Source organism: Lampetra fluviatilis, chromosome 27, assembly GCF_964198595.1.
Source record: "Lampetra fluviatilis chromosome 27, kcLamFluv1.1, whole genome shotgun sequence".
In the NCBI taxonomy this organism is placed as follows: Eukaryota; Metazoa; Chordata; class Hyperoartia; order Petromyzontiformes; family Petromyzontidae; genus Lampetra; species Lampetra fluviatilis.
In genome coordinates, this window is record NC_136301.1 from 781,174 (window position 1) to 805,468 (window position 24,295).

At 55.4% G+C, this 24,295-nt stretch overlaps 2 protein-coding genes across 3 annotated transcripts in view; both read right to left on the reverse strand.

The window, feature by feature from the left end:
- Positions 1-5,906: 5,906 nt before the first annotated feature.
- On the reverse strand, positions 5,907-20,154 carry LOC144942435 (uncharacterized). The gene is made up of 7 exons (XM_078869308.1): positions 20,140-20,154; positions 19,773-19,890; positions 18,257-18,493; positions 9,909-9,980; positions 9,037-9,258; positions 6,909-7,070; positions 5,907-6,223 (listed from the first exon to the last, which is right to left on the reverse strand). Exons 1-7 carry the CDS (start codon positions 20,152-20,154, stop codon positions 6,084-6,086), a joined length of 966 nt encoding a protein of 321 aa, XP_078725434.1. The 3' UTR covers positions 5,907-6,083.
- A 797-nt stretch (positions 20,155-20,951) lies between these two features.
- The window catches only part of NUP160 (nucleoporin 160), a 32,177-nt gene continuing 28,833 nt past the window's right edge, over positions 20,952-24,295 (reverse strand). For both annotated transcript variants that reach the window (XM_078868981.1, XM_078868980.1), the window contains exons 33-36: positions 24,039-24,180; positions 23,400-23,525; positions 22,663-22,764; positions 20,952-21,196 (exon numbers count right to left, since the gene is read on the reverse strand). In XM_078868981.1, coding sequence (XP_078725107.1) covers positions 21,077-21,196; positions 22,663-22,764; positions 23,400-23,525; positions 24,039-24,180 — 490 coding nt within the window. In that variant the 3' untranslated portion in view covers positions 20,952-21,076. The remainder of the gene's footprint in view (positions 21,197-22,662; positions 22,765-23,399; positions 23,526-24,038; positions 24,181-24,295) is intronic.

Sequence of the window (24,295 nt, forward strand, 5' to 3'; positions counted from 1 at the left end):
AAACAAACCTCACTGTTGTACAAAAGATAAAACTCACTCCATAAGTTTCACCATTATTTTATTCAACTACAAATAACCAGCTACGGATACAGGATGTCAACATCAACACAGCAACAACCTCGCTAATGGCACAGACCATGGACTCACACCTCCCCCCACCATTAACGCCACCTTCCCCCCCAGCCTCCAACTGACAACTCTGGTGTCACCTTTCAAAACGGGTCCCACCTCAAACCCAGCGGTCCAAATTTAAAAACCTAATTAACACATTTTTGTCTGAATCTATGATTGGTAAACAAGGCCAAAAGTGATGGACCCGGTACAGAGTTCCATGTTCATATTTAATTGACTTATTTATTTGGGAGTTCACCTATGAATAAGATTCCAATTAAGCACCCTGGGTTTTCTTCTTCTTCCATTCGATGGTTCCAAAAGCAATTCGAACCATTGGATGCAACTGAAAGTATGTCATACAAAGTTCTTGAGCAGCATCATGGACAGAGTTAAACGGAAGGAATGCCACGCGATAGCCGGCCACAAGCAGATGAGTGGAAGGAGCAGGACTTAAAATCTCAAATCACTCAGCTGCATTATACACGTGTGGGAGAATGTAGCTTTTGACTGGTTCCGTCAGCAACTCAAGCAACAATTATTTCACCAGCGGATTTCGAGTTTGGATCCACACAATGGTGACTCAACCATGCCTGTCTGGTTCTAGCATCAACAGCCACAATTATCGACACTCACTGGTTGTAAAGGGGCACTTAGAGTAAAGGTTTATTGATGTCAAATGGCGAAGTGCCACGTTCCATTTTATATTCGTTTTCAAAGTTATAGGTTTGTTTTTTGCGGATAAAAATTGATTAATGCATTTTTCACGCTTTTTTTTGTGCCGGAGATTTTATTTTAAAAGAACGTGCCTGCAAACCCCACACCTCCCGGCGCCTGCGCCCAAATCAACCCGCAATCAGCCCGATCTTGTCGGGCTGATTGCGAACGTATTCTGGTAGAGAAACGAATAATCTTGGAACGGCTCAAGAAACCCCGAAAGTAACATTCACCACGTCTGGCTTGTTACAACGCCAACGCGTGCTATACTGATTTTTTTTTTAAGCCATGAAATTTTTAAAAAACTTTCCGCACATTGAATTCAAATGCGCCCAGGCGCGACCCACATCGCCCCCAGTAAGTGCTCTAACAACCACTTTTGGCACGGGCTGAGTGGCTAACGGCCGATTTTCCAAGAATTCGCCGCGAAACGCTATCCATCAAACGTCACTGGTGCTGAAAGCGCCCCCCCAGCACCACTGCCAGTCAGCGCTGGGGGGGTAGGGGGGGCGTGCTTCCGGCCAAAAAAAACTATAATAAATCTGTAGGGTCTTTGTGCCTCCAAAGAATCTGAAGCCATGGGGCAGCGCCAAGGTTTGAGGAAGAGACGCCTCCGGCTCTGTCCACAAACCTCAGCGGCGCTGCCCTCCCTTCGGACCCACGCACGTAGATGTTGGCAGCCCGATGCCAGTGGCCCCGTCCACTGTGCCTCAATCTACTGGGAAAGCTGCCCACAAGGTGTGAGAGCCTTCATCATGGCCAGCTCCCCGCAGCTAGTTTTCTAGGCGTGGTGAAATTGTATTAGCAGACCCCCAGGAAGCAGCATCACAGAGGGCTGTGAAGCTGCTTACGTCCCGACAGATTAACACGCGCATCGCCTTGTCCCCGCAGGGCCCGCTGACAGGTTTTGGGAGGACAAAATGCCAGATGAGACCACCTCGGAAGGTTCTGATGGCCTCTCAGATCGCCCTTCCTCTCGCCTGCCGCCCTGTCACCCAGCAGCTAAAGACAAGCGGGAGAGAAGCGGAACGGAGCCACTCATTCACGAGTCTTGACCACCGGGCGTCATTCCTTCTGGCGACGTGTCCAGCCAAAGCTCACTTTTCTAAACACTTCGATTCCTTAACGGGTGCGTGTTCTCCGATTCTTGTGTTCCTCCTTCCGTGTCGCAATGCATCCTGAACACGCATCTCACCGTGCGTCTTTGAGAGACATAAACTAAATTAGGTTTCCCAAAAACAATTCCCCGAATCATTGCCCAGTGGCGATTTGAGAGGGCTTGGCTGAGACCTCACGCTCGATTATCCTTATTCTGGATCCATCAAATCAACGGCGACTCTGCGGCCGCTTTTACCAATGAGACTTGGCATTATGTCATCGTGCAGAGGTCACCGCGGATCAAGGCAACGAACTCCGAGCTGTCTTGAGTGATTTGACGTGCGAGAGAACGCCCAATTGTGTTCACCAGCTGTGCACTGGGAGTGCAAATCTGGGTGAGTGGGGTGGGGTAATCGCGTCCCTGTTGTGGCTGGGATGAGTTAATTATTCCAACATTGCCATCAGTGTAACTGTTTATCCTTGAGGATGTTGTGTTTCTGCCTGCTTAGTCCGGAACGCAGCCGTTACCACTTGAAATGCACCGATTAGGCTTCATTTTACACATTTTCTTTCCGCACGCGTATCGCTCCTGATCAGTTGTGCTCACACTCAAGAGTTGCCGAGACGTGATCCCCTCGCCTGAGACGCAGGAGCTCCTGGGTTCGATTCCTCGCCCTCGCGATGCCGGTTGTATATTTGCAGTCCGCGTGTTCTCTCTCCCCGTGGTGGTCGCGTGGATTTTTCTCCACGACCTCCGGTTTTGTCCTCCACGTTATTTGGCTGCGGCCATAAATTGCCACGTGTGATGATGATGATGATATCAGCCACTTCCACTACGATGAGCTATCATCACGTGTGGCCAGGTCGCCTCTGAAAATTATTTTAGATGACATGTTTAGCTTTAGATGTTATGTATGTATATGTGAATTATTCATATGGTATTTTAAAATATACATTTTATTTAAATGAGCTGCTCGGCTATAAGCCGCGTCTGCCCTGCGACTGTACAGATGTTCTACAGCACAGATATTAGCTAGGGTCATATTAATAGATCAGTGGGCTTTACCTGGTAATTAAAACAGTTAAGTTTAGATGGCAAATTCCGAAGCCGAATCTTTATTTAGACTGGAGGAATCCGCTAAGCTCTGAAGCCATTTTGCACAGATGCCCAGTTAGATAACAATTCATTCGCGTGCCATGGGCCAAGGCTGCGAACAGCATGAGTCACACACGACGATCCTGCCATGACATCAGGGCACCCCACACCCACCATCCCTCCCCACCCCCACACTGCCATTTCAACATGAAACCCGAGTGGTGATTTGCGAATTTGTGAAATTGGACCCAATGGCAATTGATTGATTGAGGGCTTCGATTGCGAGCTCATGGTGGGACTTAGCGACCCCTTTCTCCACGCACGCCACGCGCTCACACGACCCCTGACCCCTGGCCTCTGCGGCGTCAGCGGCGACCCCGTGTTCACCACTTGGGGAGGTGGGGGCGATATTTTACGTCGTCTTTTAGTTTTGCGTTCCAGTGTTAGTTTTGTGCATTTGTGACGTTTATTGGGGTGGGTGGCATCTATTACGCCGTTCTATATGAATACACGTAATATTATGCTGTAAATGTGAAAGCACTTGGCAAACTTTCCATTCCATCCCCGGTAAGCTTCCCTGTTGCGAATCGTCGCGGGATTTCCACGCGGGCGACGACAGTGAATCAGGTCTCCGTCTCTCGTGAAAAAACTAAAAATATATTTTAATTTCACCAGGTAAGGCCCACTAAGCTCTTCTTCAGAAGCGACCTGTCCATCACAAATTATAGCTCAACGAAGTGGGCTTATCACGTGGAAATTTATAGCAGCCAAACACTCTGAACGCATGATGTTGATTCTAAATGTGAAGGAGAAACCGGAGGACCTGGAGAAAATTCCACGGGGAGAGAGACACGCAAGCTCCAACTATACAGCAGGCATCGCCAGGGTCGGGATCGAACCTACGACCTCCCGTATACCAGGCGAGGCAGTTAACATCTCCTAGCCACCGTGGCACCCCTCTTGCCAATGATTGAAAACTCATTTCTCTAGAACTGCTTTTTGTGTTGAGTTTGTTGTCCTTCCCCCGGCACCTCCGATTAGCGCGGTTGGCTACATACGGTGCGAGCAAGAAGTTCAACGCACACACAAACAAACACAGTCGAATGGAGACCCTGCTGCTGCTGCTTTGGAGAATGGGCGGTTAATTGGGAAGAGGTTGTTGGGTTTTTGAGGGCGGTAACAGGAAGACAACACGATGTGGGGCAGGCGTCGTCACAAACACAATCACGGGACGCGTCAGCGCGCGAGCCGGGAGGCGGCACACGATGTCACAAACTTGTGCTACGCAGCACGGCGGGCACGCGTCCCCCGGCAAGCCGTGTTAATATTCACACACGTAGTGTTACATCGAGTATATCATGACGTTATTATGCTACATTATGCGTAAACAACCCTAAAAGAACCCTAAAATCACGACACGAATGCACACGAGACTTGACGAGATGGCCACGACACCACGAACGCCACGTGCCGCGACCCGAGCGACGCGGCTCTTCGAGTCCAACATTTGCAGGTTTACAGCGCGCGCCCAAACTAACAAACAGGCAGTCGAGGGGCCACGAGACTTCAGAGCCCATCGCGCGCGATGCCGGTCAGCGCGTGGCCCCTGCAGGGCGACAGACCAGGGCCCCGTCTCCCAGGTCACGTGGCATGGGGCGGAAGGGGGTGGGGGAGCAACGGTTTGTTTCGATGACGTCACAGTCGAATGTTAAGGTCCTTCAACCAATCCGAGGCGGCGGCTGCCGCTGTGTGTGGATCGCAGCGTCGGCGATGCGTTTGATGTTTTAAGCAACGCGGACCCTCTGAGTTGTCGCGAATTCGTTCGATGCGTGGCAAAGGGAACGCTGCCTACGCTGCTGATTGAGACGGCGCAGGGCAGGACGCACGCTTGGCGGGATTGGATCGTGATGACATTGATTTGTTTTGCACCGAACCGACATCGCAATTCACCACCAATGCTTCACGCCAATTCGCCCGCAGCACTTTTGGCACGGGGCCATTCTGCGAGATAAACCCGGCAGCCAATCGCAAGCTCGGGACGAGGGGCGAGTGGAGTGACGTCACGATGCAAGCCTCACACGCAGACTGTTCAAGGTTCAAGGTTGTGAGCCATCCCAAGACAATGGGAGCCCCCCCCACCCCCCCACCCCCCCGTATAGCTTCAACAGACTGTTGGGGCAAGTGCTGTGAGCGAGCACCTATGAAGGCTGGAACGGCACACGAGGGGGTGGGTCACTGCAGCAAAGAACCCTGGACCAGGAGATGGTATCATCGTTAAGCCCAATCAAAACTTGTCGTGAGTGGTCACAGCCACGAGCGCTGAAGTCTGGAATTCCAAGTCGTGAATTGTGACCGATCCAGCCCTGCACACAGCAGTCTGCACCTCGTGTAAATAGTCGCTCCTTATTGAACAACGAAAACTGGCATGTCTATCTAACACAAAATATCATTCCGCCAAAATGCCACGAACGAAGTGATTCCTCGTGATTTGGGCCCCCCGTTCTTCGTTAAAGAGAATGACAGTCGCTATGATTCCAATGTTTTTATATATATTAAAACGGCCTTAACCCTAATGTTTAGCTTTAATGTCAGTGATCGGGCCAAATGTAATGTGTTATGAATTACAATTAAAAAAAACAGAATTCTCTGAAGGGCAGCTAATTGTTGCACAACACGATTGAACAGGCGTCAAAGTTGTTTTTTGCAAATCGCGATGGAAGCGAACGATGAGTGATGAAGAGACACGAATGTGTGCAGTTGACTCTGCCGCAGTGCCGTCCCCATCTCGCAGTGTCCTCGCTGTCGTGTTTAGCCATTGCTATAATTAGTTGTTACTCTGTCAGCGAAGCATTCAAATATTAATAAAACGTGAGGGTTTATGGGGGGGGGGGGGGTGGTGGTGGTGGATCTCTCATCCATCCACCCCCCCCCACCACCAAGTCCCCTGCTGGCCTAGACGACCCAGACCCCCCCCCCCCCCACATCTCACGACCTACGCTGACCCCCGCCCCCCCAATCCGAGGCTCCGACCTGGCCCCCCTCCCCCTCCACCCGGCGGGCCTCAGCGGGTGCCGGTCTCCCGCGTGGTCGTGGTGGTGGTGGTGGTCATCGTGTCCCCGTCACCGCCTGGGCCCTCGCGGCGCCGCTCAGCGGGACCCCCCCGGCCCCGCTTGCCCCCCTTCTGCTTGCGGATTTTGGGGCCTGCAGGCGACAGTCAGAAGAGAGTGGCATCATCACCCCCCCATCACCTCCCCCATCACCTCCCCCATCACCCCCCCCCCATTACCCCCCCCATCACCCCTCCCCATCACCCCTCCCATCACCCCTCCCATCACCCCTCCCATCACCCCCCACCCATCACCCCCCCATCACCCCCCCTCACTACCCCCCATCACCCCCCCCCCCCATCACCTCCCCCATCACCCCCTACCATAACCGTGACTTTTCCCCGTGTCTCTCTCCACGTGTCTCCCTCCCCGTGTCTCCCTCCCCGTGCCTCCCTCCCCGCGACTCCCTCCCCGTGTCTCCCTCCCCGTGTCTCTCTCCCCGTGTCTCCCTCCCCGTGTCTCCCTCCCCGCGCCTCCCTCCCCGCGACTCCCTCCCCGTGTCTCCCTCCCCGTGTCTCTCTCCCCGTGTCTCTCTCCCCGCGTCTCTCTCCCCGCGTCTCCCTCCCCGCGTCTCTCTCCCCGCGTCTCTCTCCCCGCGTCTCTCTCCCCGCGTCTCCCTTCCCGTGTCTCCCTCCCCGCGTCTCCCTCCCCGCGTCTCCCTCCCCGTGTCTCCCTCCCCGTGCCTCCCTCCCCGTGTCTCCCTCCCCGTGTCTCCCTCCCCGTGTCTCTCTCCCCGTGTCTCTCTCCCCGTGTCTCCCTCCCCGCGTCTCCCTCCCCACCTCGCGTGCCCGCGGGGCGCTGCGGCGAGCACGGCTTGCGCGCTCGCACGCTGGTGGCGCACGAGGCGCCGTGCAGGGCGCGCTTCAGGGTCCCCGCGCGCCACTTGACGCGCGCCTCTCGCTCGCACTCCCCCCACGACTCGAAGTGGTACTTGCAGTCGGCTGCGAACACAAAGACAAAAGATCACGCACACTCCCACACCCCCGCCGGATAACCTCGGCAGACCGGTGGGTTAAGTCCTGTTTGCGAGCGGCACACCAGGGGGTGGCGGCGGGGGTGTGGCCAGCACCACGCCCGTCCGCCTTTGTATCCCTCTCGTGGCGATGTTTTACTACACATCGCACAAGATACTCATTTGAGGCTGAGTCGACCTAGGGGAGGCCCAGGACCGATTCAGAAAATCGTCACTGGCGGTGTTGGCCGTGAGCCAGGGGCCGCGTTCACAACGCAACCCCCCACCCCCCACACACACAGCCCCCACCCCCCACACACAGCCCCCACCCCACACACAGCCCCCACCCCACACACAGCCCCCACCCCACACACACACAGCCCCCACCCCACCCACACACAGCCCCCACCCCACACACACACAGCCCCCACCCCCCACACACACACAGCCCCCACCCCCCACACACAGCCCCCATGCCTCTCTCTGTGCCTGTATCTCCATATCTCAGCGTCTCTCTCTCTATGTGTGTCTCTCTCTGTGTCTCTCTGTGTCTCTCTCTCTATGTGTCTATCTGTGTCTCTCTTCTGCATCCATCTCTACTTGTCTCCCCGTGTGCCTCCCGGCTCTCATCATCTCTCGTCTGCCCTGAGCAGGAGAGATGACATCCCTTCCCGCTGTGTTCTCCCCACACACCCATCGCTCACTCCAACGCAAATCCCCACTCACTCCCACAATCCTCTCCCTGCTCTCCACAGCCAATCGGAGACTCTGCCCTCTGTTATTAAAAACGTTCAATTGACCGTAAAATTACTTATTTGTTCAAATGTCCCTGACAGCTGATGCGAGTAATTAAGTGCCCAAAAAAAGTCAATGTGGTTTCCCTGAGCCAGCGATGCAAATCCAACACTCAGATTTGCGAGGTTGATGCAATCCACAAAATATCCACTCTTGACTTCTCACAAAGCGGTACTGATTTTATCGACCCGGGAGGCATCGACAGCCGAGTTGACCTCTGACTGCACTTTGAACTCGCCGATTGCGAACCACGGTGCCACGGGCCAACCGCAACACCCACCAGCGGCCGGCCAGCCACGAGTTAACCCACAGCGCGGCCGAGGCAATTACAGGTTGTACTCTGTAGTTCGGATCGTGCACGGGGCTGGTAATTTCATGGCGATGTTGTGAGCGCCACTGCCGCGATCGTGGCCTGTGAGGACGAGGTTTGTGCACCCCGACAGATACACGACCTCCCCAACGACACTCCCTCCGTGCGTGAAGCAGTGTGTGGCCAGGGACTCCTCTACTTACGAACACTCGACTTACGATCTTTCAGAGATACGAACAAATCTGTCCCGAATGTCCAGTTGCCTGTTCGGACCGAGAGTCGTAAGTTTAACCGCCTCGCGCAATAATAGATGGCGGTGGTGGCATCTACATCTGCAGAACGTGAAGAACCAGTGGCATGTACCTCTACAGGGGATTATACAACTTTTAAAGCCATTCCCCGTGTTTAGTGTACACGTCAGACAACGTTTGGAATCGACAACAGTAAAGTTGGACTTATGAACAGACCTCTGGAACCTTTAAAGTGGCCTCTAGCCCCTCGTTCTGGCCGTTCACCCTGCAGAGTCTGTTAATTTCCTGGCTTTCCATTCACGGTGGCGCATTGGTGGGATCTACGGATGAAATGCACCACTTTACGAATTTAAATCACTATTCGGAAATGCTTCCCCATCCCTGCCTTGTGTTTCGTTTGTTGTCCTTCCCCCGCACCTCCCATTAGCACGGCTGGCTACGTACGGCGCGAAAGGAGTTCAACACACGCACGTACACACCGCGTCTGGCATGGGCCCTGGTGCAACATATGGAATGGTACCACCCCTTGTCCAATTGCCGTCCCCACCCGCTCCCACCCGGTGCAGTGGCACCGCCTGCACGCTCGCCGGCTCGCTCACCTCCAAACTCCTTCTTCCAGTTGCAGGGGAACTTGCAGCGGAAGCGCTGCGTCTCGAGGGGGCAGGGCCCCCCCGGGCCCCCCCGGGTGCTCTCGCGGCTCCCCGGGCCGCAGTCGCCCGCCGTGGGCACGCACGGCCCCCACTGCCAGGGCCCGCACCCGGCCGCCACGACCCCCCCACTCACCCCGCCCGGGGCCTCCGCGGGGACCTCTCCGTCTGCTGCTGGGCAGGGAGGGGCGGGCGGAGGGGGAATGGGGGGGGGCATTGATGGATTGATTCGTTCATATTGAATAATTCATGGCTCAGATAATTGTATAGCCTGCGACCAAATCACCCTGAATGCACTGATATACCATCTCTGATTTCCAAAGCTAAGCAGGGTTGTAACCCGGCTCAGCTTTGTTTGGAATGCAGAGAACCCGGAGACGTGCACCACCTGCGATGGGTTTGCAACTCAGCGAATGCCATTTCATGGTCACCTCTCCGCACGTCCCCACGCCCTACAAACACCTGGCAAGCCAAGGTAGCCAAGCGTGAAGCAAGCTTCAGCCTGCTTAGCTTGCGAGATCAGATGCCCATTGACTAACCTTGTCCATGGACAAAACATTGCCCATGGACTAACATTGCCCATAGACTAACCTTGCCCATAGACTAACATTGCCCATAGACTAGCCTAGCCCATAGACTAACATTGCTCATAGACTAACATTGATGGATGATCAAATTCGTGAGTAACATCATGGACAGAGCTAACTGCATGGAGGGAAGGCCGCGGTCGTCTCCGTGTTTGAGAAAGGACGCGGGGCCCCGTGGAGACAGCGCCACTGCACGTGCAGAGTGACGTCACCACGAGGCGAGTGCTGCCCTCTCACCGAGTTTCCCACAATGCACCCACAGCGGACAGCTCCAGCAGCAGCACAGCGATGCACACGTGGGCCTGCATTCTGCACGAGCACCGTGTCACACATCATCAGAACCATCATCATCAACATCGATACCATCGTCATCTCCATCACTCCGATTATCAACAGCAAGTTCGTTCGTCACCCCCAGCGCCGATGCTTACGCATAGCGGAAACAACAGCCGCCGTTCGCCACTAAGTGGCGGTGACGTCACCACGGCGCTTGTGCCAGGCTAGGTGCACTTTGAGGCGAAGTGAAGCGTCGAAGGCTCGCTGGCAGGAGGTCACGGGACAGACCCAGGTGACATGGGATGACTGACTGAGACGACTGGCAGACGCACCACCTGTGCTCCCCACACTGCCAACTCCCTGCGTTGTATCCGCCCGGCGCTCCGCTCGATGTTGTGAGCGTCGTTCCACCGCCCTCCGTTGTTGTTGGAGGGCGACTGCCTCCGACTACTCAGTAGCGTCCTTCAGGAGCCTCCTCCTCCACAGAGGCCGATTTTGACACCGCTGGTACCGGTCATCGGCAAGTCCACTCAGCTCCACGTCTCAGTGGGGTGTTTCCACCGTGGCATTTGGTCAATGTCGTACCAGTTGGGGCAGCTACCAGCCCCTCGCACACACTGAATACAAACCACATCGTAAGACACCCTCTATGATGCGCCATGTATTATTAAATAGATATCACACCGCAGCCATCTCCCCCCCATTACCCATGATACACACACGCGCCGCTGTCAAATTCCCGTGCCACAATGATCACGCCAAGACACACGCCCTCCTTTTGCCATCACCGCATCCGCCCCCACGCCAATTACACACACACACTTCTCATATCCACGCCGCAATCATTAGGACGATGCACATCCACATGCTTCACGCGTGTACAGTTCCCATCGCCCGCATCACCACATGTCATATTCAAGCGACATTCATCATTAGCCCTACGCAAAGACAAAGATCCCACATATAGCCTCAACAGATTGTAGGGACAAGTGCTGTTAGCGAGCACCTGTGAAGGCCGGCACGACACACGACGCCATGGGTTGCCAGCACCACGCCCGGCCGCCTTTGTCTCCCCAGCGTTTACACACCGCCCCAAGTGCTCATTTGAGGCTGAGTCGACCTAGGGGACGCCCCGGACCGGTTCAAATAATCTTCACTGGTGTTTGTGGCCATGAGCGGCAATTGAATTCGGGTCGCCGGGTTCGTAGCGCAGCGCGCTAACCGCTACACCACCGCTCCCCACACACACACACGTTCACACACACACACACGTTCACAAACGCACACACAACACACATTCAGGCTCACTCACCCGCCGCTGTCAAACTCCCATCCCCAGGGGCGGACGGGAAAAGCCTCTCTCCATGGAGACTCTCGTTCCAAGGCCGTAGCACGACCCCCTCCCACCCTCCTCCATCCTCACAGATAAATCTCTCCCCCCCCACACCTCCCCCCACATACCTCCCCCCCCACACCCCTCCCCCCCCACACACTTCCCCCCACACCTCCCCCCACACACCTCCCCCCACACCTCCCCCCCCACACCTCCCCCCCCACGTGGCCGCGTGAGCGCGTTCGTGTGCGCGCGCGCGTCTATTGAGTGTTTGCCAGCGGCATTTGCGATTCATTTGGTGCGACCAGCAGCAGCGGCAGCAGCGGCGATCCGCGGCTCTCTGCAATTCCACGGGGGTGGCGGAGTGGAGGGGTGTAGAGAGGGGTGTGGAGGGTGTGGAGGGGGGTAGAGAGGGGTGGGTGGGGGTGTGGAGGGGGGTAGAGAGGGGTGGGTGGGGGTAGAGAGGGGTGGGTGGGGGAAGGGGGTAGAGAGGGGTGGGGTGGGGTGTGGAGGGGGTAGAGAGGGGTGGGTGGGGGTGTGGAGGGGGTAGAGAGGGGTGGGGTGGGGTGTGGAGGGGTTAGAGAGGGGTGGGGTGGGGGTGTGGAGGGGTGGGGTGGGGTGTGGAAGGGGTAGAGAGGGGTGGGTGGGGGTGTGGAGGGGGTAGAGAGGGGTGGGGTGGGGGGTGGAGGGGGTAGAGAGGGGTGGGGTGGGGTGTGGAGGGGGTAGAGAGGGGTGGGTGGGGGTGTGGAGGGGGTAGAGAGGGGTGGGTGGGGGTGTGGAGGGGGTAGAGAGGGGTGGGTGGGGTGTGGAGGGGGTAGAGAGGGGTGGGTGGGGGTGTGGAGGGGTGGGGTGGGGTGTGGAGGGGGTAGAGAGGGGTGGGGTGTGGAGGGGGTAGAGAGGGGTGGGTGGGGGTGTGGAGGGGGTAGAGAGGGGTGGGGTGTGGAGGGGGTAGAGAGGGGTGGGTGGGGGTGTGGAGGGGGTAGAGAGGGGTGGGTGGGGGTGTGGAGGGGGTAGAGAGGGGTGGGTGGGGGTGTGGAGGGGGTAGAGAGGGGTGGGTGGGGGTGTGGAGGGGGTAGAGAGGGGTGGGTGGGGTGTGGAGGGGGTAGAGAGGGGTGGGTGGGGGTGTGGAGGGGTGGGGTGGGGTGTGGAGGGGGTAGAGAGGGGTGGGGTGGGGTGTGGAGGGGGTAGAGAGGGGTGGGTGGGGGTGTGGAGGGGGTAGAGAGGGGTGGGTGGGGTGTGGAGGGGGTAGAGAGGGGTGGGTGGGGGTGTGGAGGGGTGGGGTGGGGTGTGGAGGGGGTAGAGAGGGGTGGGGTGGGGTGTGGAGGGGGTAGAGAGGGGTGGGTGGGGGTGTGGAGGGGGTAGAGAGGGGTGGGGTGGGGTGTGGAGGGGGTAGAGAGGGGTGGGTGGGGGTGTGGAGGGGGTAGAGAGGGGTGGGGTGGGGTGTGGAGGGGGTAGAGAGGGGTGGGTGGGGGTGTGGAGGGGGTAGAGAGGGGTGGGTGGGGGTGTGGAGGGGGTAGAGAGGGGTGGGTGGGGGTGTGGAGGGGGTAGAGAGGGGTGGGTGGGGGTGTGGAGGGGTGGGGTGGGGTGTGGAGGGGGTAGAGAGGGGTGGGGTGGGGTGTGGAGGGGGTAGAGAGGGGTGGGTGGGGGTGTGGAGGGGGTAGAGAGGGGTGGGGTGGGGTGTGGAGGGGGTAGAGAGGGGTGGGTGGGGGTGTGGAGGGGGTAGAGAGGGGTGGGGTGGGGTGTGGAGGGGGTAGAGAGGGGTGGGTGGGGGTGTGGAGGGGGTAGAGAGGGGTGGGTGGGGGTGTGGAGGGGGTAGAGAGGGGTGGGTGGGGGTGTGGAGGGGGTAGAGAGGGGTGGGGTGGGGGGTGAAGGGGGTAGAGAGGGGTGGGTGGGGGTGTGGAGGGGGTAGAGAGGGGTGGGTGGGGGTGTGGAGGGGGTAGAGAGGGATGATGTTGCGCGTGTTGTTTTTTAAACCCAGCAGAGACCCCGACGCTCACCGAGTCTCATGGCTTCATTCATTAATTATTTTTCTTCAGAGTGGCAAGTCTACGCAGGAGGATCTGTGTCGTCGTGCGGGTGTGTGTGTCCACGCGCATTGATCGTCACTGGCCAACACCAGTGACGATTATCTGAACCGGTCCTGGGCCTCCCCTAGGTCGACTCAGCCTCAAATGAGTACCTGGTGCAGTGTGTTAAAACATCAGCACCGGGGGAGACAAAGGCTGCCGGGCGTGGTGCTGGCCACCCACCCGCTAGCGAGCCGTGCTGGCCTTCATCGGTGCTGCTACTTTTAACAGATGTCCAGTAAGGGGTGAGAACGTCACAACAACAACAACACAAACACACGATCGGAGTGCAAAGTATAGGAATGGTAAACAAATCGCGTAAAATATACAAATATAACTCTTTGGTTCTTTCGGTAAAGTCACGTAGAAATAAATAAATATATAAATATCTCAAAAGAATATGACGTTTCGATTGCAACACAATCAACCGTGTCTCTGTGTTGTCTCTCTCTGCGTGTGTGTCTGTCTGTGTGTATCTGTGTTGTCTCTCTCTCTCTCTGCGTGTGTGTCTGTCTGTGTGTATCTGTGTTGTCTCTCTCTCTCTGCGTGTGTGTCTGTCTGTGTATCTCTGTGTTGTCTCTCTCTCTCTCTCTGCGTGTGTGTCTGTCTGTGTGTCTCTGTGTTGTCTCTCTGCTTGTGTGTCTGCCTGATGACGACTGCTTGTGTTGCAATCGAAACGGCGTATTCTATTATTTAATGAATTTTCTTTCCACGTGACTTCACCGAAAGAGCGATTCCTGCAGTCACGAACGCTTCAAATACAAATAGAACTCAACCATGTTTTTTTATTTCTCATCAGGTAAGGCCCGCTGGGCTGTCAGCTTCTTTTTCAGAAGCGACCTTGGCCCCGGCAGTCTGTTGAAGGCGCCTGGTGATGCGGGGTGATCGGTGTCTTTGTCTCGTGCGCTCGCGTGATTGTTGTCAGCCCTGGCCTCTCGGAGCACGGTCAGGGCGAGCAGCATTTGCATCCCCGGGTTAAACGGTGGAGGCAGGAGAGTTGGAATCTGTGCGTGGACTGCGATGTGTCCGCCGCTGTCGATGAGTGTCGGCACGAACCGTGCGAGCGCTGCGTGTGCGCGTCTGTCGTCGAGCGATACGCACCCAGCACGTGCGTGGCGCGGTGTCGTTTGTCATCCGCAAGTCACCAGCTCTTGAGACGAAGCAAAATGAATGGTCATGTAACTCACGAGTATTCTTTGGGTCTTTCGGTAACGTCACGTAGAGAGGTTCAAATAAAATAACAAAAAACTAAAACTACGACGTTTCGATCGCACATAGCTACGTGACTTTAGCGAAAGACCCAAATAATCTGAATTCCTGCAGTCACGAAACCTTTCAGTCAAGATTGAACTCGCACCTGTTGTAAATACACTCTGTGTTGAACGCGCGCCCTGTTGTAGTTGCTGCTGATGTTGCTGCTGCTGTGTGATGCTGTGTGTGTTCCATGCACAGTGGATTGAGCGGCGCAGTAAAGACACTCTCAGCTCACGGGGTGCCCTAATCGCTCAAGTGGGACCACGGTATTAGCTTGGCGGAAGCCAAACGTTACAGCTCCAATTGAATTAGATCAAACGTGGAACGTAAATCAGAGCATTTACATAAAAAAAAATTAACTGCTTTTTAAATAAGTGGCCTTGTTCCTTGACGCACTGTTGTTCAAAACAAATCTCATGGCGGTTGTCAAGGGGGGGGGGGGGGTTGTCTCGTAGCTTTGGTCACCGGAGGTGCCTTGGCCACCCTCCCCTGGTGGCCGAAGCTGCGAGTTGGGGCCAAAGCACCCCCCACAAAGGCGGCCGTGCGTGGTGCTGGCCACTCACCCCCTCGTGTACCGTTCCGGCCTTCATTAGGTGCTCGCTAACAGCACTTGCCTCTACTGTCTGTTAAGGCTATACGGGGCATCTTTGTTTTGTTGCGCATTAGTGTAGGTGTAGCTATGAGCCGGTCCTGGGCCTCCACTAGGTTGACTCAGCCTTACATGAGTAGCTGGTGCGGTGTGTTAAAACATCATCACCGGGGGAGACAAAGGCGGCCGGGCGTGGTGCTGGCCACCCACCCGCTAGCGAGCCGTGCTGGCCTTCATCGGTGCTGCTACTCGCTAACAGAACTCGAATCGGAATCTGTTTTTTTCCTGCAGCAGGAATCCGATGAGCTTTTAAGATGTTTTTATCATAGATGTCCAGTAGGGGGTGAGAACGTCACAACAACACAAACATACGATCGGAATGCACAGTATAGGAATGGTAATTAGAAACATTGTGTGCACACTGTGTATACAATATACACATACATCGTGTATAAAAGAGTTGCGATTGTATACAGAATGCATAATATACAATGTATAAGCATACACAATGTATAATATACAGTGTATAAGCATACACAATGTATAATGTACAGTGTATAAGTATACACAATGTATACATATTATACATCGTATACGCATGTATAATATACAATATATAATTATACATGTAATTATATATTGCATATACAATGTATATTATACATGATCCCATGACATACATTGTATATACTTATAAATTGTATAATATACAATGTATAAGCATACAATGGCAACAATCATCGGCCTCCCCCGCCCCCGCTCCTACTGCCAAAAATTGGCAGGACCCTCCTGAACAAGAGCCGCGAGACTCCGGGTCGTCAACAACAACAATCACAACAACAATCACAACAATGCCGCGGTTCAGCACCAGCCATTGTTGGGACAGCGGCCATGAGCCAGCAAGGCGCGCGTGCACGTTAACAGTACGCACACAGACACAAGTCCCCCGTGTAGCCTCGACAGACTGTTGGGGCAAGTGCTGTTGGCGAGAGCAGCACCTAGGAAGGCCGACACGGCACACGAGGGGGGCCAGCACCTCGCCCCGCCGCATTCGTCTCCCCAATGTTTACACACCGCACCAGGTACTCATTCGAGGCTGAGTCGACCTAGGCGAGGCCCGGAACCGGTTCGGATAATCGTCACCGGTGTTGGTGGCCGTGAGCGGGAATCGAACCCGGGGCTGGCGGGGTTGGTGAACGCAGCGCAGCGCTAACCGCGACGCCACCGCTCCCCACACCCACCCAGCCATGTTCGCTCCGCGCGCCACGCCTGCCCGACAGCACCGCGGCAACAAAGATCCCCCGTGTAGCCTGCGCAGATTGTTCGGGCAAGTGGCGTGAGCGGCACCGCATTTATTTATTTATTTATTAATAAAGGTCGGTAAAGACGGCGCGTCAGGGAGATGCAGTCGCGCCCGGCCGCCTTTGTCTCCCCAGTGTCGTTGTTTACACGCGCGGCGCCAGGCACTCATTTAAGGTCGAGTCTACCTAGGAGACGTTGGGTAGAGGGAGGGACAGGTCTAGGACTGGCTGGGGTATCACTCGGGTCTCACGTGGCACGCACACGATGCATGCGGCACGCGGTCACCATTACTGGGCCGTATACAGAGACAAAGATCCCCCGTGTAGCCTGTAACAGACTACTGGGGCAAGTGCTGTTTACGAGCATCGCCGATGAAGGTCGGCACCGCACACGAGGGGGAGGGGGTGGCCAACACCACGCCCGGCCGCCCTTGTCTCACCGGTGGCGACGTTTACACACCGCACCGGGTACTCATTTGAGACCGAGTCGACCTAGAGGAGGCCCAGGACCGGTTCAGAAAATCGTCACTGGTGTTGGTTGGTCGTGAGCGGGAATCGAACTCGGGTGGCAGTGGTCGTAGAGCAGCGCGCTAACCGCTACACACACGAACACACACACGTACACACACGTACACACACACACGTACACACACACGTACACACACGTACAAACACGCGTACACGCACACGTGTACACACACACACGCGTACACACACACGTACACACACACACACGTACACACACACACGTACACACACACATACACACACGTACACACACGCGTACACGCACACGTGTACACACACACACGCGTACACACACACGTACACACACACACGTACACACACACACGTACACACACGAACACACACACGTACACACACGTACACACACACACGTACACACACACATACACACACGTACACACACGCGTACACGCACACGTGTACACACACACACGCGTACACACACACACGTACACACACACATACACACACGTACACACACGCGTACACGCACACGTGTACACACACGCGTACACACACACGTACACACACACACACGTACACACACACACGTACACACACACATACACACACGTAAACACACGTACAAACACGCGTACACGCGTACACGCACACACACACACGCGTACACACACACGTACACACACACACACGTACACACACACGTACAAACACGCGTACACGCACACGCGTACACGCACACACACACACACACACGTACACACACACGTACACGTACACACACGTACACACACACGTACACACACACGCGTACACACACGCGTCCACACACACACACACACGTACACACACACACGTACACACACACACGCGTACACACACACACACACGTACACACACACGCGTACACACACACACGTACACACACGCGTACACACACACACGTACACACACACGCGTACACGCACACACATACATGCGTACACACACACACACACGCGCGCGTGTACACGTGCAGTGATGACACGTGTACATGCGAAAACAGATCAACACATAAACACGGTCTCCCATACAGGCGCATAGACCATAGGACCAAGGTGGTGGTGGTATTGAAAGCATCCATTACTGAACACACGCGCGTGCACAACAGCAGCGTGCGCGTGCACAACAACAACAGCAGCAGCACGAACGCGCCGACGCAGAGCCAACGCACAGAACGGATTGCGCGCGTTCAACGCGCCGCGCTCGGAGCGCGAACCGTGATTTGGCGCCGGTACCTTGGACGGGAGCGTCTCGCTGCTGCTGCTGCTGCTGCAGCGAAGTCTCCTGCAGCCGTCGCAGCCGCCGCTGGCTCTCGCTGCTGCTGCTGCTGACCGGCAACAGCGGCAGTGGCAGTGTCAGCAGCGAGGGCGTCAGGAGGGGGGGGGGGCAGTGGTGGAGCGCCGCTCGCTGTTTGACGGCCCCGCGCGGCGCGTGTGTGCTGAGCGGCGCGCTGCTCGCGGGGTCTTTGGGGGCTGCCGGGGGGAGACAAAGACGCGCGGGGACACGCGCCGAATACCGAGTGGCTCCTTTGTCACGTGGCGTCACGTGCTGCCTACATCTCTCTCTCTCTGTGTCTCACTCTCTCTGTGTGTGTCTCTCTCTCTCTGTGTGTGTGTCTCTCTCTCTGTGTGTCTCTGTGTGTGTCTCTGTCTCTGTGTCTCTCTCTCTGTGTCTCTGTGTGTGTGTCTCTCTCTGTCTCTGTGTGTGTCTCACTCTCTCTATGTCTCTGTGTGTGTCTCTCTGTGTCTCTCTCTCTGTGTGTGCTCTCACGACGAGCTCGCGTTTCTTCCTTCGCGTGATGGTTGGTGTTCATCATCATCACCCTTCCGCCGTGTTCAATCCACTGCTGGATGAAACCTTCCCTCCTCCTACCCCCTTCGGTCATTTTTTTCTCTCGCACAAAAAGCTCGCGTGGAGCGGTGGCGCAGTGGTTAGCGCGCTACGCTGCGCTGTGAACCCGGCGGCCGCGATCAGTTCGATGACCTCCACGGTTGTTGACCCCGTGGCTAAGCGAGCGATATCTGGAACGGGCCTTGGCTGAGCAAGCCATTCACCAAGCTGCACTAACCAGCATGGTGAAGTATGGTTAAACAAACCCCCCCTACCCCCGCACTGGGATTGCAATCTGGGCGATGCACTGCCATAATTCATGTCTTCAATATTTATACGAGCTTCGCTCTATGGTTTGTGCTCGTGTTTTGGACCGTGTGACTTATTGGACGACTTTACTTAACTTTCACATGTTATGCTGCTTAGTGCAACCGTCTCATCGCCCCCATCCTGTGTGTCCCGGCTTCGCCTTAGCACAGCGACTCGTGGTGCTCTCAGGGACCCGCCCGTGCCTCGCTGGGTCACCTCGGGAGCCCGTCCCGTCCTCGCAAGATTACTCCCGCGCCCGTTACCCACGAGGATCCAATCGAGATTCCTCTCGTCCCTTGCCAATGTCCACACGTTGGAGAAACATTCAGGACTTGTTTTTATTCTTCTAACGACGACGACGATAAAAAGCGCCGATCACTCCCCGTTCCAAAACGTCGCAGCCAGAAAGGAAATTAAACCGCGGCCCTGCGAATTGTGTGCTGGGACATTGCCAAAGACGTCAGTGCCCCCCCCTCCCCCCGAAGCGGCCCGATAGAGCAAACAGAGCGCCTCGGGTGAAGTGAGACCGATGGTGCGATCTGCCTCGGTGAGGCCCGTGCATCAACATGTGACCCAGCCCCACACGCCGCGAGGCGCTGTCGCCGCGCTCACGAAATGCGACGGCGCAGCAGCAGCAGCAGCGAAGCGGCGGCTTCAAGCGGGCTGCGCAGGTCCACCCCGCTCGCTCAGCTCGAGGGGAGACACAAACAACATCAGCAGTGCCTGGAGACTGCTCAAATAAATAAACCTAATCGCTGGACTCCGCCCTTCGCAACCCCACAGCCCACTGGACGAGGTCGACATGTTCGTACGCTGGGGATGAGGCAGTGGTTCTTAACCTTCCCTGCAGAATTGCACCCATTTGGCTCTCAATCGTGACGAACATTTACAATGTTAGTAAATACATAAGGGGTTTGATAAACAAAGTCGTTGTACTTGACGATTTGCCTTCTAAAGAAAATCTGGCCACGTGTCGCACCCCCAGAGAGTGCATGCACCCCAGGTTGAGAAGAGCCACCACTGATTTAAGGCTTCTACAGAAACCGTATGGTGGGAATTCCCTCCCAACAAGCCCACAGACCTTAGCGGGCACCTCCACAGCCAGCAATGCAAATTGTGAAACATTAAATCATTCGAACCTCAGGAAACACTTGAAACGCGTGCGCAGGGCTAAATGGGCAAAATGTCAACACAAGCGCTTTATATATGAACTATAATTAAAAACAAAAGATGACAGCCCTTTGTTCACCCACTGCAGGGGTCAAGGGACCCCCCCCCCCCCAATCTATTTCCATCACAAGGGTTGTTTGACCATACTTCACCGGGCGGTAAATGAGGTGCCCAAGATGGGTTCAAGGCATCGTTCGTCACTGACGTCGGCTGTGGGCCAAGAGTCGAACTCGCGTCGCCAGGTTCACGGCTCGGTGGCCAACCACGACACGCCGCCGTTCTAATTATGGACGTGCAAAACAGACAAGAGCCCGCTGGGAATGTGTTTTAACACCACTGCAATATCGTGAATGCCGAGAATTGCTTAGCGATTTAGTTGCAGCCAATTTGTGCCGTGTGATATTTCCCACTTCCCTGTGTTGTGGTTATTATCTCACCAAGGACTGGGTCTAAATGGGTTTTTGCCAAGCGACACATTTTTGCTATTGTGTGTACGAATTATATTAAACAAAAACATATATTTGTACGATATACCAATGCGATGTGTGTGCATATATATATGACGTAGACAAAGAAAATATGCACACAAAAAACATTTGTATAGTCAAAGTGTTTATTTCTAAATTACTCAAGGTTCATATTTTCTTAACAAACGTTTAACAAAAACGCCATTTAGCACAGCCGCTTTTGTATCACACAGAGGCAATAAAAATAATGAAGACACGCGAGACGAGAGGCTTGTGTTTTCACTGCTGCTGCTGATGTTGCAGGCAAGCCCTCTGATTGGCCAGGTGCAGCATGTCGCGCGACACCCCCTCCACCCGCTCGTGGTAGGCGTGGATTTTACCCAGAAGCCTTTCCCGTAGCTGTGAGAGAGAGAGAAAAATGGCAAAACGTTCACGCAAAAAAAATCGTTAACAACAAAAATGTAAAGTGCACGCACGTTACAATTAACGTGGTGATAACCGAATCGGGGAATCGTACGTTACAACGTATTCACATCGCACCTCGCGTTGAAAGCCAGTGGCAGCGAAAGCCTCCCCAGAAGGCACCCCGCCTCTCTCTCCACTCCCGGTCATGCTGATGTTACCCGTGCGTGAGTGTGCCCTCTGATGGGATCGTTGATATTGCTTCAATACATTCAGAGCCCCTGGCAGCAAGGGTCATTCGCACCCATTACACGGCGTTTAAGCCTCTAAGCCAGCGGTTCTTAACCTTTACTGCAGCCTTGCATCCCCCCTTTGGTTTTAAATCGTAACAAAAATTACGTTAATACTTGGGTTTGATGAAACAAAGTAGTTGTATTTACGTGCTGTGCTTAATTGGTGTTTTCGATGATTTACCGTCTAAAATAGATCTGGCCACGTCTCGCACCCCCAGGGGGTGCACCCCAGGTTAAGAAGAACCACTCTAAGCTGTACTCATTCCACTACTACTATTTTTATCTTGATTTGAAGCTTTCGTGACTGCAGGAATCCATTCTCTTTGGCTCTTTCGGTAAAGTCACGTGGGTAGAAAATCAAATCAAATGAATCACGACGTTTCGGTCACAACACCAGCGTCCGCCACCTGACCACGGACGCTTTTTTATACCTACGTGACTTGATAAAAATAACCAGAGTACTATTTTTACTTTAGCAGGTAAGGCCCACTGAGCTATATAGCTCATTTTCAGAAGTGACCTGGCCACAAGTGGCTCATCGCATGGAAATTTAAAGCAGCCAAATACTCTAAACGCACGTTGATTCTAAATGTGGAGGGAAAAACCGGAGGACCCGGAGAAAACCCAACGCAATGAAGGGGAGAGAACATGCACACTCCAAATATACAGGCGTCAGGGTCGGGATCGAACCCAAGACCTCCTGTGCACCATGCGAGGTAGTTAACATCTCCTAGAATTGAATTCTAATGAACCAGGAAAGATGATGGGTTAAGTCAACCCGCTGAGCAGGACGTGAGCCTGCAACACTGATGCTGCGGCTGGAGCACACGAAGCCACAGTGCTACTGGCCACGAGAGGACATCAACCATCAAAGGGCCCAATGTGGTGGTTGACGGGGAAAATGTTCCCATGGACCCCCACCCTTCCCATGGCCTCCAAGCAGCGATGTTGCCGTCACGTGGGCCCATGGGAGCAGAACCTGGGATACGGTAAAACCCGGAAGTGGCAGAGCCCCCACAGTTTTGTCCAGAATTGACAAACGGCGAGAGTTCGCTCTCGCGCTGTGACCAGGGCCTTAGCGGTGCCGGGCTCAGCGCTGTGACCCTGGCCAAGTGTTAGGAAGAGCTGTCCCGATTCACTCGGCCGATGAGTGCTGCTGCTGCTTAGCACCTCCATGTCGGTCGGACTTGAGCCCTCCTGCAGCGCGAAGAGCAGCTGGTCGATGGTGGAGTAGGGCACCCACACGGGGGGAGCGGTGGCTGACAGGGGATCCTGAGAGGGATATGCACACAGACAAAGGTCCCCCGTGTAACCTTAACAGACTGTTGGGGCAAGCGATGATTGTGAGCACCTATGAAGGCCGGCACGGCTCACGAGGGGGTGGATGGTCAACACCACGCCCAGCCGCCTGTGTCAGAACTGGAGGGTTAGGGTTAGGCTTAGGTCAGAACTGGAAGGTTAGGGTTAGGTTAGAACTAGAGGGTTAGGGTCATGTGCTGTGGGTCCTTTAGACCACTCCCGCACTGTGGCCAAATCACCCGGAATGTGCTCAATGTCACAAGTCAGAAGCACAGCAGGGCTGAGCTTCAATTGTGCTTGGATGGCCGACCAACATGTATAAAACGGATGGTGTAGGGTGGAGCTAATATGGGACCAGAATCCACTGTTGTGCTGTACTTTGCTCACACGGTGCATGCTCCCATGCCTTCACAAACCCACACCGCGTGGTTGCGAGTACAGTCAACTGACCCCACGACCCACGTACGCCGTAAGAGGCCTTCATGTACGTCCAAATACACAGAAGCCGCATGGAAAGCCAAAACGCCGAAAACGAATTGAATCTCGACAGCCAAGCAGGCGACGGGGCCTGTGCACGTCCGTGTGCGTCTTCGTCTTTGTCCCCGCACCTGGATGCCGAAGTAGGTGTGGCCGCTGCCCTGCACAGCGTCCAGCAGCTCGAGGGACAGTTCGGCCGCTTCTTCCAGAAGGTCGTAGCGCAGGTAGAGGCGCAGCAGCGCCGGCGTGTCGTACGCCTGCAGGGACACGCAAGCCCAAGCGTGGGTGTGCATGCGCCTGTGTGTACTGCGTGCGTGTGTAGATTGAACTCATTTCGCACCGTACGTAGACAACTGTGATAATTATCGGAGGTGTGGGGCAAAGACGAACTTAACACTCAAAGCAAATTTAATGTGACGAGTTTTTTGTATTTTTTGGTGTGCAGTCGTTGGTGCCCGGCTTCAGACTTGAGAACACTAACTCTTGAGAACCTGGTTTAACCACAAGTGGACGCACGGCTTCAAACCCTGGCATCCCCGCAGTGCCAGGGTCGTGCTCCAACCCTTTCCACCACCTGGCCACCTAATCCCTTCCCATTCTTAGCACTGGTTGGGTGGCCAGCACCAGGGCCTTAGCGCACCCACGCACGCACCTACGCACGCACCCACGCACGCACCCACGCACGCACCTACGCACGCACCCACGCACGCACCCACGCATGCACCCACGCACGCACCCACGCGCGCGCGCCAATGTGAACGCGGACACACCTTGTACACGTTGACCAGCCACGTGGGCAACGCGGCCCCGAGGGAGAGCAGCTTGCTGATGACCGCGTGGTGGGCGCGGCGCGTGGGGTCGCCGTGCTTCTCCAGGTAGCAGGCGAGCAGGCGCCACGCCTCGTCCGCAGGGCTGCGCCGGCACACGCACGCACCAAGACGCCCCCCACACGCACGCACACAGACAAAGATGCCCCCCACACGCACGCACAAAGACGCCCCCCACATGCACGCACCAAGACGCCCCC